Source organism: Vigna unguiculata, chromosome 5, assembly GCF_004118075.2.
Source record: "Vigna unguiculata cultivar IT97K-499-35 chromosome 5, ASM411807v1, whole genome shotgun sequence".
In the NCBI taxonomy this organism is placed as follows: Eukaryota; Viridiplantae; Streptophyta; class Magnoliopsida; order Fabales; family Fabaceae; genus Vigna; species Vigna unguiculata.
Window position 1 is genome coordinate 42,526,844 of NC_040283.1, and position 14,847 is coordinate 42,541,690.

Sequence of the window (14,847 nt, forward strand, 5' to 3'; positions counted from 1 at the left end):
TTCATTCATACTTATTTCTTGGATTGGCTACCTAAAAGCCATGTTCCAACACCCTTGGAAGCTACCGCATACATATTACAGAACATAAAACCAAATCCACAATACCTCTATTTGAATTGAACCTACACGCACAAGTATGTGAGTCCAACTTACTTGATTAAACATATCATAACTTGAATAAACCTAACCTTCTACAAACAGATGAGCAAGTTTTAGCTTAAACATGGACATCTAAAAGACATATTGTTAGAATAGTTTATCCCATAAGACTCAAATAACTTATAAGTGCATTGTTTGAAGGCATGTGATTCGGTTAAAACACCAATCAGAGTATAAGAACATTGTTATTTTTGGATACTTAGTTGTAATCCATGCCCAAATCGTTATTTGAATTAGGATAAACACTTCTTCCTCATCAATTCTACCGTGCCTAAACATAGAGTTATTCTTATAATTCCATATATTTCTTTATATATGTTGCATTCATTAAGGTCACCAGAATTTGACAACAGTTCAAAATTTGTTCCAAAAATGATCTATCATTCTACAATTAAACTGGGTTACCACAAATGATCGATTCAAAATATGTACACTTGACTTGATACAAGCTATGTATATAGATTATCGAGGCATAAAGGGGGTATGAAAACAAGCCAGAAATACTTTTTAGAACAAAAAAGGATTTGAAGCTTCAATATCTATCACCTTCGGAATCTGGTTAACAAATATACTTGAATACAGGGAGAATTATTCCATGTTTTGGAGTGTAGCCTGAGTACACCTCTTGCCTTTTCTTTCAAATGGGAAGCACAATCTGCTTGCAGCACCATGCAAAGCTTTGACACAGCACCAACCCTCAGCATCTCTTGCACGACTTCGTTAGACGCTGAGAACTTTGAAATCAAGGAAAATATATGAAGAGCTCGATCATCGGTGGTTGGAGAAACCCTAAGGATCCTTTTGGAAACCACAGCAATTCCTGCAGCATGCTGCAGAAACTGGTCTCTCCCATCAGCACAAGAACACAGATGCGCCAAAAGTATGAACACCAGTTCTGTTAGATTCTTTTCTGGGTTTTCAAGTGCAAGTTCAACGAGCTCCTCCACCGCACCAGCTTCCACTATCTTCGTTCTATTTCTCCCCAAAGGACACGTTTCTATAAGCACATGCAATGCAGATTTAACAGCTTGCTGAGAGAGTTCTCTATTTTTCATCACATTCACAACCACTCTGAAGAATTCAAACCCTAAGTTCCCTAAAGGGGTTGAATCTTTGGCTTCAATTGTCAATTTCAATATAGGTAATGCTTCGTTTATTACCTTGAGGTTGTTCTTAGTTTGAAGCTGCAAAACCCAAGTCAACGAGTTCAGAAAGTCAAAGTTCTGACATACCAAGCGCTTCATGTGGTTATTGTCCACCACATTGGCACTGCTCCAAAGCAAACGAAGAATCCTCAGAGCCTCCTCAACGCACGACGTCGTTTTTCCCTGCGTGAAACTCTTCGTGATGACGTGCACCATAGCTTCTGCAACACCCGCTGAAGCCATACACCTTCTGTTCCTCTCGTTCTCCACTGCAAGGTTATGCAACTTCTCCATTGCGCTTTGAAATCGTGGAGAAACTTCGAGATCCTTCACGAGCTTCTCAACGTTGGCATTGCTAAGAGGGGATTTGGGTGTCGGAATCTGATCAACACCGTTTGCTTCATTCGCTGAACACCACGCTTGGATTAGCCTCCGAAGCGTGTGGTTTGGGGTTAAGAACTCTGCGTTTCGCGGCAATGGTTGCTTTGTGATTGGACACGTGCAATCTTTGGCTTTCAGCAACCAGTACTCTATGCTTTCTCTGTCGTAGGTTATGCCCGTAACGGTTGTGACAGGGTCCTTCATGATCTGAAGCGAAATGGGACAAGCATAAAACTGAGGAATTTCAATTTCTGTCATCGTATATCAGATACACAGTATAAGAAATATGATATGTTTATTTCTTTCTGGTATATTGATAATCGAAGAAAGAAAAAGAAGTAGAAGAAGAAAAGGGTTTGTTTTCTTGGGTAAGACAAATCGGCTCTGTTGAATATAATGTTCAGAATGAATGATTCTAGCTAGTTGTTGATATGTGTTGGCCAGCACAGTATTAGACACTTTTTGATGACTGTGTTTTTTGTGTGGATGAAACTTTATGACTTTGTTTTGTTATCTTATATTATGTATATATAATTTGGTTTGTGTTTAATTTTCTTTCTTTTACTGGTCTAGATGCTTGAACATTTTCAATGGTGGGTTGGGTGGTCAAACCTAGCAGTAATCGTTTGAAAAAATACACTATGACGGTGTTCGAATTTTAGACGCATCAACATTTTGTCTTTCTCCCTAGAAACTATATATTAGATAATTTTAAATTATTATTATATGAAATTAGATACTACTAGAAGTTTAATAAAGAGTATTCATTCCTTAACAAATTTCTTGAAATAATATTGTATATTGACCATGAGTCAGTGATCCATTAGCGGTTCAATTGCGGGTGAAACATAATGTTCAAAAGATTTTGTTAGGATAAATTTTAACCTAATTCTGATACCATGTTAGAAGTGTATTTTAAATCTAATTCAACTTCATAAAATCAGTTTGTAAGATAAGAATTACACTCACTTTTATATCATAAATTGACCTTATCTCTAATTGACGTGGGATTTCCAACGGTATTAGGTTTTACATTTTTATACTTTTCCGTTAAACATTACATTTTAGAATGAGCATTTTCATGTGTGTGTTGTAAGAGACTTGGTTACAGATATGATATTAAAAATCAATTAATATATTATGTTGTGATGTCAAATGATGCTACGAATGAAGTTGGAGGCCACTTGTTAACGTTGGCGGCTTTAATAGTGCAGCTTGATGGGTTGATTTTGATAGTGACATAATTTTCAAAGGAGGAAGAGATCTACAGAAAAAAAGAAAAAAAAACGAGGAAAAAATAAGTTTGAATAAAATAATATGCATGAATCATAATATTTATTTATTTATTTATTTTATTTGGACCCAACTTGCAGAGTGAGCTATAAATAACGCCGGCTTGCAACTAAAATTAGTGAATGGAACTTTCAAAGATGCGCAAGATTGAGTTTGAATTCAAACTTACGTTAGCACGATTCTTTGTCTTAAATATTCAATATTTTATTTTTTATTTAATTAAAAGTTTATTATAATTTATCGGTATGCGTGATTGTTCGTCTTAACTATTCATTCATTTAAGTTTAATATCAAGTTCTATTTATAATTTATCAGTACGATTATTTTTCTTAAATATTCAATCATTTAATTTTTATTTATTTACTATTCAATATAACATTTTATTATTATTATTATTCTTATTATCATGATATTTGTTCTGGGATTAGTGCATGACTATACTTTGTTTTATATTTTACATTAAGTTAACATAAAATAATGTAGTTTACCTCATTCATAATTAGAATGAGGATAGGGAGAGAAAGAGAAAAGAAAAATGAAATTTCATATATACTTAGCAGTCTCAAATTTCATAATTAAAGTATGAAATTTCATACTTTAATATTAGTTTAAAAAATAAATTAATTATTAGAAAAAACTATACACCTATGAACTTTATATCAGTTAGAATTTAAAAAGAATTTTAAAAAAATAATATAAAAAATAGTTTAATACTATTTTTCATATTTTTGTTATTTTTATTGTATTTTAATACATTTTATGAACCTTATGATTTTCTAATACACAAAAATTTTAAATATAGTTTTCTTCTGAATAAAGAAATTTATTTTAATTGTAATTATATAAAAATAATATCAAATAAGAAATGAAAACAAAACAAAATCAGCAAGGTAAGAATGAAGGTTGTGAACTGCAACGGCTACGCTGCTACTTACAGTACAGTAGAAGAACTGTGAAAGTTCAATTTCTAAAGTATATATATATATATATATATATATATATATATATATATATATATATATATACTAGTGTAAACACAGGCGCTATCGCGCCTGCGTGTACACATTTTTCGAATTATATTTATAATTGATGATATTGTAATGTTATTAAGTTAATGAACAAAATAAAAGTATATTTATAAAAATTAAAGTGAAATGTATGGAGAAAATATGAAAAAAATAATTGTTGATGAATAGTATGAGAAAAAAGAAAAAGGAGATAAATAAATAGTTTTATAAAAACTTGTAAAATTAACCGTTAATTTTTAAAAATTTAATAAATAATTAAATTGTAAAGGGTAAAATTGGAATTATGAAATGTGGACACAAAAGAGGGAATCCCCTTTATATATAGTTATAGATATATATATATATATATATATATATATATATATATATATATATATATATATATATATATATATATATATATATATATATATATATATATATATATATATATATATACTCGTAAGTTTCTTGTAAATTAGATAGTTTTTTTTAAAATATTTTGTAATGATAAAATAGAAAATATATATTAATAATAAAAATAATGTATCTTAAGGTTAAGGGTTCTACTAATAATATTATTTTATTTTACGAGCAGGTAAGGAAGAAAGTGGAATGAATTAGGTTAAATTTTATTGAACAGAATATGATCTGTTTCCTAACTCATTTGTTGTAAACCTAACTTATCTATTTTATTAAGACCTTCTCGTAAGATCTTTTTTAACCTTTTAATAAAGCTTGCTATTTGAAAGTCTAATTTGAGAAAGTCTAATTTGAATTAAATCATTTTAACAGGTAAAAATCCATCACGTAAATTAGATAGAAAATATATCGGCCAAGTCTTATATGTAGATAAGCATGTTTTCTTTTTGGGTAGCCATAAAATTTAAACTTTTAAATGAACTAAGGAGTGCATAGTCTTAAAATATTATTATTATTATTATTATTATTATTATTATTATTATTATTATTTACTTAATAAAGGTGGCGTGTTAAGGTAATATATATTCTTAATAAAAAGTTTGACACTGTTGACTAAATAGATTTTCGAAAAAAATACTAAAATGACTTATTTAATACGAAAACTGGACTTGAAGTATGTAGCATGTGTTTCAATCTAAGTTAAGAAATTCAGTTTAGTTTAACTTAATTAAAAGCTAATAAAAATGTTGTAGTCTTTAGGTTCATTAGAACAAGAAATTAAATTTGTTTTACCGGATCTGAAAAAGTAAGCCAAATATGTTCGTGCATTATTAAATAAACATTAACAATTGATTTTGACTATTTCAATTGAAAATTCAAATACATTCATATGTTTTGTATATTTAAGACTAACATGGTATTAGTTGTATGTGGGACCTAACTTATTGTTTTCTTTATCCGTGACTTTCTATAAAGTATTGTTAAATTTAGTTAAATTTTAGGAATGTTAATTGAAGAAATAAATTTCAGTGCAAAAAAATTTATTTCCAACTCTTCAATCATGCACTTTAAAACGTAAATTAACTTTTAATTGCTTATTAATTCGAAGTGGTGTTGTTTTCAGAGTAAGTTTCTTTGATAAATTATCAAATATATTTTATGGTTGTAGTTCCTTTAGTTTTTATTTTTTTTTTCCCAAAAGGAGTTACCTACGTCATATTATCTCATTGTTCAAATTTTTATCCAAAGTATTTTATAGGTAAAAAATAAAATAAAAATTTATTGGGAAGTAGAAAGTTAAAAATCACTAAAAGACCAGAATTTATCATAATGAAACACATGTTTACATGAAACAGAAACAAAGTTCAAATTTGGGTCTTTCTTCATGTAACTTTTTTCTTTCGGCACCCCATAAAAGTTGTAATTCACAAAATACTTCTTTTAAAATTATAATAAAAATCCCCTCTAGTATCTTATTTTTAATTTTGTTTCTATTTTTTATGAGTTTATTCAATTTAATTATAATTTTCCTTTTTCAATTTGATATCAATTTTTGTTAATTTTGTTCAATTTAATTTTTTGCTAACATCGTTTAAATAATTAATGGACCGTAAATATTGTATGTCACGTGTGTTAATGCTTTTCTTAACATTTTTTATTTTTTAATTTTTAAAAAATTAATAATTAAAAAAATTTTATATGTCAAGTGTCAATATCAATGTTATATTCAATTTTGTCTCTATATTCATTATTTTTATTCAATTTAGTTCATTTTTTTAAATGGAGGAATTTTGGTTCTCCATCCCAAATGAAACCAAATTTAATTTTATATAGGTGTTATATTGATATTTTATTAAATATTTTTAATATAGGGTTAGATTTAGTTTCAAAACTAGAATCAAAACTCTTAAAAGTGGAAAATAACACCATTAGTTTAAAATTTTGAGAAGTTAAAAATAACATGACATTTTTAAAATTTTAAGGGTTAAAAATGGAGAGTAACACTACCACTGTGTCATTTTTAACCTCTTACAATTTTAAATCAATGATGTTAGCCCTCATTCTTAACATTTTCATTCAAATTTTAAACTAATTGTAAACATGAATTAAAAATATTTAATAAAAATGAGAATTTTAATAAACATACGAGTATAATATTGATATAAAAATTAAAATTATTTTCAATTTAGAAAGGACAAAATTGCTACATGTAAAAAATATATGGAACCAACTTTAACAAAAATAATGAATATAAAAATCAAATTGATAAAACATTGACTGTGACATGTAGTATTGATCTTGACATGTGGAATTGACCTTGACACATGATGACTTGACACGTGAATTTTTTTTTAAATAAAATAAAAACTAAAACTAAAAAAAAAATAACATAAACTCACACATTGAAAAAAAAAAATCATGACTAAACTTAACAAAAATAGTAACTAAATTAGTATTTAAACATTTTCTATACTTTTTGAATTGGATATTCTAGAAGAAATTCCTTAATCAATTTCGAAATCCTTAATCTGAAACATAACTAAGGGAGCAAAAAGGAACACAGAGTTATAGTTCTCTATAAATGCCAAAGTCTCCAAATAACTAAGGGAGGAAAAAACTTGAAGAGAGAAAAGAGAGAATGAGTAAGGTACAAAACAGACTGGTGCAAGAAGACAAAATCTGGTGCAGAAAGAAACAGCCTAAAATTTGCAGTTTCAATTTCAATGGGGTAGTTTACCCCAGGACCCAAAACAGACTTTTCTTCCTGCATTCTGTGAATATTAAATGCATCCCTATTCTACAATTAAAAAGACTAAAATGCTATTTCACACTACATTAGGTCATTGGTGTTGCTACGTATCATCATCACTGTTACCTTCTTTGGAAGGAAGAAGAAGAAAGAGAGCAAACAAATAAATTAAACATTTGAATAATTTAAATATTATTGAACAATATCTAATTTTTAAAAAATCAAATTTTGAATATATATAATTAAAATTAATAAATAATTTTAATGAAAAAAATTATAAAAAAATATTAAAAATTATTAAATAGTTGTTGACGATGGATTACAAGTCAACCTACTTTAATTCCAGCTCAAATTATTTTGTCTCGTAGGTTAAATCAGTCGTATTCAATTTATTTCACGTATAAAAAAATTGAACTTTTTTCAATCCATTAATTACTGTGGCTCAAAAATTTGAATATATTTTACCATGTCTAATTTATAAAGAATAAAATACTCATTTTCAAACTAATGGGAGTACAGTTCGAAATTATGGAGGTACAGAAAGATAAAGCCCATAAAACAACTCTAAAGATCATGAACAAAGGACTAAACTTTGGCTGTGATTGATCCAGTTACGAACCCTCACACCCAACTTTTCACAACTATTTTGTGTTTCGTTTTTTTATTGTCTTTTATTGAGTTAATTTTTTTTCAACCCATTTTCCATTATGATGTAATCCTTTTTACTTCTTATATATAGATTTTGAGAAATATTATTACCTGTACAAAAAATTATTCAATAATTTGTCCATGAGAAAAGAGAAGAGAAAAACAAAAACGAAATTTGAATTGTAAAACAAATAATGCAATAGAAAAAGAAATAGATATTGAGGTTGTAAAAAGATAAAGTTTTAGTTATAATAATCATAGGCCCAAAATATTTTAATTGAAATAATAGGATTTTTTTCATATTTGAATCTCTTTCATAATTACACATCTTTAATCAAACCAATAAAGAAAATAAAATGTAATATATATATTATTTTCTTTATTATATATATATATATATATATATATATATATATATAACATTTTTTATGTGTTTTGAAACAATAGAAAAACTTATATTGGCCACCAAGAATAAGATAAAGATATTCGTACAGAATAATGTAAAATTCAGACGGAAAGGAAACCAAATATATGTTTAATATTTTAAAAGTTGAACCTGTCAATACCATTATGTATTTATCTACTTCCTTTTTAATAAATTTTTCTAACCTAGCATTTTTTTCTTCTTTGTTTTTTAGTGAAAATTAAATACGATAGTAAAAATATGTTTTTTAAAATTAGACAATTTATTTAGTTTTATATTTATTTTTCGAAAATAAGTTATTAAAAATAATAGAAATATTCATATTTATATTATATTAGAAATCAGAATATATACATAACTTATTTAGATATTGAGATTTATTCTATCTACTGGTTTGAGTTACAACAGAGAAGTGTTATCATACAGTGAAGTTAGGTTTGAGTATCAGATCCACACTTTTTTCTTTTCTCCCCACTATATCACTGTGCCATGCTAAGAGGTGCCAACAAGCCAGGTGCTTTCTTATGCCCCACACAAAAATTATTACATACTTGGAGAATGCATATGTTTCATGTATGAGATTTTAGAGTCTTTGCAACAATTCAGATTATTAACACTAAATTGAACTTAACATAAACGACCTTTGCTTCTATCTTTGGATGGAGTTTTATTGTGTTTGTTTTCAAAGTGTTGACTCGAATTCTCATACTCTATTATGAGTCAAAATATCCTTATACTCCCTCTCATCCATGGCTGCCACTGTTATTTCATCATTCAACCACTGTTTATGTACAGAAGGCAATCCAAATAACCACATACATACATACATATATATATATATATATATATATATATATATATTTAATATCAATATAAATCAATCATGAAAAGAAATCATCAATCCTTCTGCTGCATCAATACCATATACAATATATAAATATATACTCCCTCCCCAACTTTATGGATCCTATAATTAAGCTAACTTAAATTTCTGAAAGTATAATCCTATACTACTATCAATCTTTACAGGGAGCAAGCATCCCCTCCCATGCCAGGAATTTCAGTATACCAGAATCAAGCTACATTTCCATGTGTCTATGAAAACAACATATATATACCTCTCAATTTCTTTTCTTGTGCAGCAAGCTAAATCTTCTGCCAAGTTAACAAGTCTTCAGAGAAATTCAACACTCATCAGAACTGAGATTTTTCTCATAAATTTTCCAATATTTTCTACCAGTTCTTAGGCCACGAAATCAGGTAATAACTGAGCAACAAACCTCTTTCTGTTTTGAATGTCAATGCTCTCATAAGTTGTTCCCGAGTGAGACGAAGGTGGAGTGTTGATAGAACAAAACTCGTTCCCACTCGTTCCCATCTCAAGTCTCCTTCCCAAATGAATATTCTGTGAGAGAAATCCATGCGGAGTTCCTGACATAGAAAGGTTTTCATTGTGGGGAAGGCCTAGTGTGAGAGAAACACCATTTCCATGGAACCTTGAAGCCAGTTGCTCAGTGCTGACGTTGAACCTGTTTCCGATGTCTTCCATGGTGAACGCTCCAAAACCCCCACTATGGTTTGCATTGCCACTCATCAAAGGGTATCCATCTTTGTGGTGCCTTTCAATTGCTTCTCTGGTGTTTGCATGCTCACCAATATTGTGCTTCATTTCCATGTCCACTGAGAGGATACTACTTGGAGAGTTTTGCATTTCAGAACTTCTTGGTTTGTTGGGACTCGTATGCACCTCGGATGATCCTGCAAGATGAAAACCGGAGTGGGATTGAAGGGACCCTCCCATAGGAGACATTGAAGAGTTTGCTGAGATTTCATTTGGAGAAGTGTTTTGGTTGTTGAAGCTATCTTGCTTTGGTTGAAGATTGTCTCGTTTAATGGCTCCTGATTCTGGTGCAACATTTGCTGTTGATCCCAACTCCTTGTTCAGTTCTTTCGATCTGGTGTTTTCTGAGCCGTTAGCTTGTTCATGATCTTTCATTTCTTCCATGTACATTTCTTCAACCATTGGCTTCCACAGCCGAACCCGGGCATTGATGAACCAGTTTGACACCTGCATTAAACTTGTCTCGTATCAGAAACCTTTGATTTTCAGATTTACTTTTGAATTCTTTAAAAACCAAAAAGAGTATAAAAAAATAGCAGTATATCACATAAAGAATATAGTTTTAATTTTATTTGTAAGTTAAAATAATGAATTTTGGGCAGAAAGGAAATACTGATATGTTGTTTTGGAATATTGTCATGGGAAAATAGTAACTTTCACCCTATTTTAGAGTGAAAGAAGAAAATGTCAGAAAGAAAGTAACAAATTGACAACAACAAGAAATAAAGTGAAAAGAAGATAAATAAGTAAATAAATAAGTACTTTAACAAATATTGAATTATTTGATAACCTATTATTTATAATGTATTATTACTAGAAAAAAAAATGTTTTTGTAGTTAAAAGAAAGAAGGGAAAAATAAGAAATATAAAGTTGTCGTATATGATTTTTCTGGTTCATATTTATGTTTGGAATTACCTCATTTATTAACATATTGTTCGGTATTTTGAAAGGAGATCACGGGAAAAATATAACACCAATAAGACATGAGTTTATCTTTCACAAAAAAAAATTGACACTTTTTTCGACATAAAATCTTAAGAAATAAGTTTATGAATCTTCATCCTTGTATAATATTATATTTTTTCATTTTTTAGTCAACTTAAGAATTAGATTGATACTTGAATTTCAAATAATTTGAACTGATTCTAAAACACCGTCATTCAATTCTCAACATGAATTTTATTATGTATGGATTGTTATAAATTGAAGTAAAACTACACTCTCGGTTTAGATTATTATAAAATGATTTTTTGACAACTTTTTTTTATTACAATTTGAAGTGATATTCTATAATTGACTTTTTATCTTTTTATTTTTTTATTTTTTCATATTCTAAAATTATTTAGAAAATATGATCTCATGTGGGAAGATAAAATTTTCAAAATTGTCCAAATATCATTCTATCAAGTAATTTATGATCAAAATCATCCACCAACACTTGATTACCCGACACCTAGAAAGAGAAAGAATAAAGGGAGGGCATTGTTTCCAAAAATAATATAAATATAATAGATATTATTATTTAATGAGAAAAAACGATGGGTGAATGTTAATAAAGCAGTTGATAAATAAAACTGAGTATTTAAAAAAAGGTAAGAAAAAAATATGGCTGTCTGAAAAAGCTTAGAAGAAAAAGTAAGTATTTTTGAAACTCAACGGTTGATGGTGTTTGATAATTTTGATGAAACATACCTGGCTTCTAGCCAGTCCAGTTTGTTTAGCAAGCATGACTTTATCGGAGTCCTTTGGATAGCTGCAGGTCGCAATTAGAAGCAGTGATAAGTTGAAACGAAGTGTATGCAATAGCTAGAATGAAAATACTTGAACAAAAGAAAAGGGTGATGAATTGTTGCAGAAAGATGTAACATACGGGTGAAGAAAATGCTCAAAAAGCCAAGCGCGAAGAATTGAAACGGCGCGTTCTGGCAAGCCTCTTTGTGGCCTCCATGCATTGGGCTGAATCATTCCTAGCTGCTGCAGTGCCCTTTGTTGCCTGAGATGGTGATCAACATATCTCAGCCTTGACCCTTCAACTTTCACTCCCAAGCAATCATCTTCACCCAATGTCTTGCTCGTGGCTTTGATTTGCGCAGAGATTGCATCTTTAAGGCACCGGAATTGCTTTGAGATAGTCCTTAGGGCAAGGGCAGTGTATGATTTTGCAGCTCCATAACCCGCAGCTTGCTCAAACGATGATACCACAATTTGCATTTGGTGGTGATATTGCCTGTACCTTTGTTCCACCTGCAAGTAAATAAAAGATTAGTCAGAATCATATGTGATCATGCAGAGATAGTATACGTAATTAAAGCGTATCAGATTAAAAAGTCAGAACATGAAACAAGAAATTGGACCCTTATGTTATGAGTTATAGGTATAAAGTTTGTAACTTTGCTCAATCTGAATGAATAAAGGGATCTGGCATGGATAAATGCTGAAACTGACCCAACTGGGTCCGAACTCAAATTATTCTCTGACAGTACTCATCAGACCAAATTACTTTTTTTGCCAGTTTACTTTCCTCTCTACGCATAATTTCAGGGCACACGAGAAAGAACTGAAAACGAGAGACAGCATTACTGTCAATTTCACTGACCCTCTGCCAGTGTCACATTCTTGATTATTGCCTCCTCCAAAAGCTGAATATATCGTACTACAACATAATTTTCCAATTACTGAATCACCAACACAGACCGAATGACTGACACAACCAAACCAATTACTTAATTATAGTACTTTCACAAGATCAAACACCCACACAGACATATATATAAGTGTATACGCACACTATTGCATGACAAATAGAAAATCACTGTGCGTAATAGTAAACAAATTATTACCTCATCGAGCATGTTCACAAGCTTCGACTTCTTCATCTGAAGTTCTTGTCTTTGAGCGGTGCTGAGTTCGACCACTTGTTTCCCTGCACTGTTTTCTCCTCCACCACTCGAGCCATCGCCACCACCAGCACCGGAATTATTAGATTCTCTACTCGCTTTCACCTTCTCTGAGAACTTTTCCTCTTTGTAGATTCCTTTTCCTACGTTAACAACTTCATCCAGAAGCTCCTGCGCGGCTTTCAGATACTTCGACCCCAGAATCAGGCCGGAAACTCCTGTCGACGCAGCCGACGACGGCGAGTTCCCGGTTCCGGCGACGTGGCCCTGTCCGGCAATATCAAGCTCGCCAGAAACTGACCTGAAATTCGTTTGCTGTGAAGAAAGGCTGAGAGACAACCCCTGCTGACTGGGCCGCCGGAAACCGCCACCGCCGGAGCTGCTAGAAGGCGTTCCAGGTTGATCAACCCCCGAGCCCCAGAGGTTATAGTGAAGGCGAGGGGCGGCGGCGGAGGAGGCCACGCCGGAGAAGCCGTGGAAAGCGGCGATGTTTTCCCCGAACAACGACGGTCGGGTGTGAGCGTGGTCATCGGAATTCCCGGATCCGAGGATGTTTGCGACGCCGTGAATCACGTGCTGCTGCTGGTTGGGGGAAGGCGACACCGGCGGCGCGTGGGTGAGAGTGGCGAGGTTGAGCGCGTTGGTAGCGTTGGAATTGACGAGAAGTGTTGGGTGGTGCGGCGCGTCAGCATAAGGTACGTAAGATGGGTTCATAAGGTAAAGCGTTTGCAAGCCATCTGCAGAAGATTGAATCTCCGAAGTGCTTCCATGAAAGTACGTCGCCATGTTACGCTTTCCGTTCTTGTATTCTACTTTCTCTCTCCCTCAGTCACACTGTCACAACACAACAACAACAACATCAACAACAATAACTTTCTATTATTAGCCTTTCATTTCAATTCATCATATCCTGTTCCAGGATCTCTATATATATTCTTTTCACTTCGATCTTGATTAGCCCATTATGCATGTATATTGCAAAGCTATGTTGGATTAACACACAAGCTTCCTCCACCAATGTTGGGGCTTTAATTAAATTAAATTAAATTAAGGTTCTTGCTTGTTTGTTACAGATCCTGAAAAACAAAAGATAAACAGACATCCTCGGAAGCTGTGCCAGTGAATCCTAGTAACTGAGTACCTTAAATTTGGCAAATCAATCGGGACAAGTAAACAACAATTTAACATGCGTGTGTGATGGAGGAGGTGAAAAGGAGGTTGTATCCTTGGATGATTGTTGATGGAAAGTGAAAAGTGATGATGAAATGAATAAAAAAAAGATATAAAACTTGAGAAATGGAAACAGATCCTGTGGGAGAGGAATCACATGAATATAGGTGAGAAGAAATTAACGTTTGTTGTGTTCGTACCATTTGGTGAATTAATAAATGGATTGAGGAAGATAAGAGAAGAGAGGAAGGTAGAAAGGTGCTATCTAGATAGAGAAAGTGTCCCTCATGTGAGAGCTTCAACTTCAGCTTCACCTTCGTTCATGGCTTCTTGATTGCTCCTGTCATCAGTATTCTCTGCAACTCTCTGTCTCTCTTCTCCAAATGGAAATTCTATATATATATATGTAAAGAAAATTAATATTTAAAATAAGCAGATGAGTGATGAGTGGTGACTGCTGAGATTGTGGTCCTATTTATTTTAGTAATAATGTTAATTAAATAGGCTTAACATTAATATCCCTCTAATTGCTTTTATTTATCAACAATAATTGACAGTTCAAAAGTATTTTTCTTGTTGTGTTGTACACGCTCAGATCTAGCGTTTCTCCTATATGCGTCTTATCCTCCATACTTTTTCAGCCTTTGGTAGGTATAACAGGTGATATTTTATGCTATACTTTTCAATTCACAAAAATTATATTTTTAAAATACTATACCTTATAAATCTTGTTTTTAACACATTTGGTTAGTAGTTAGCAAGTTTAGAAAACAAAACAAAGTCTATTTAATTAAAATAAAATAACGAAAAAGAAGATAGGTAGAAGTACGTAATAGGAGTAGAGGTTATTGAGTAAATCTCATATTTTGTAAAAATAGAAAATATTTAGAATTTTATAAGAGTGTATATTTTATAAAAAAAAAATGTG

The 14,847-nt window shown here is 31.2% G+C and overlaps 2 protein-coding genes across 3 annotated transcripts; both read right to left on the reverse strand.

Moving 5' to 3' along the window:
* Positions 1-535: 535 nt before the first annotated feature.
* LOC114185840 (E3 ubiquitin-protein ligase PUB23-like) lies at positions 536-2,159 on the reverse strand. Its single transcript, XM_028073774.1, has one exon. It carries the CDS (start codon positions 1,941-1,943, stop codon positions 702-704), a length of 1,242 nt encoding a protein of 413 aa, XP_027929575.1. The 5' UTR covers positions 1,944-2,159; the 3' UTR covers positions 536-701.
* Positions 2,160-9,113: 6,954 nt separating this feature from the next.
* On the reverse strand, positions 9,114-14,390 carry LOC114184919 (BEL1-like homeodomain protein 1). Of its 2 annotated transcripts, none has more exons than XM_028072319.1 (5): positions 14,120-14,390; positions 12,693-13,583; positions 11,723-12,096; positions 11,545-11,605; positions 9,114-10,297 (listed from the first exon to the last, which is right to left on the reverse strand). In XM_028072319.1, the coding sequence occupies exons 2-5, from the start codon at positions 13,533-13,535 to the stop codon at positions 9,473-9,475; spliced, it is 2,103 nt and encodes a 700-aa protein (XP_027928120.1). In that variant the 5' UTR covers positions 13,536-13,583; positions 14,120-14,390; the 3' UTR covers positions 9,114-9,472. The 2 variants fall into 2 exon arrangements, with proteins under 2 accessions (XP_027928120.1, XP_027928121.1); XM_028072320.1 differs by having other exon boundaries at positions 14,234-14,304.
* Between the last annotated feature and the right edge of the window lie 457 nt (positions 14,391-14,847).

Excerpts from the sequence above, each read along its gene's own strand:
- LOC114185840 (XM_028073774.1), bottom strand. The coding sequence starts at position 1,943 with ATGACAGAAATTGAAATTCCTCAGTTTTATGCTTGTCCCATTTCGCTT.
- LOC114184919 (XM_028072319.1), bottom strand. The coding sequence starts at position 13,535 with ATGGCGACGTACTTTCATGGAAGCACTTCGGAGATTCAATCTTCTGCA. Across the intron at positions 12,097-12,692 it reads TTGTGAACATGCTCGATGAG|GTGGAACAAAGGTACAGGCA; the intron begins GTAATAATTTGT and ends ATTTACTTGCAG. Across the intron at positions 11,606-11,722 it reads TTTGAGCATTTTCTTCACCC|CTATCCAAAGGACTCCGATA; the intron begins GTATGTTACATC and ends TGCGACCTGCAG.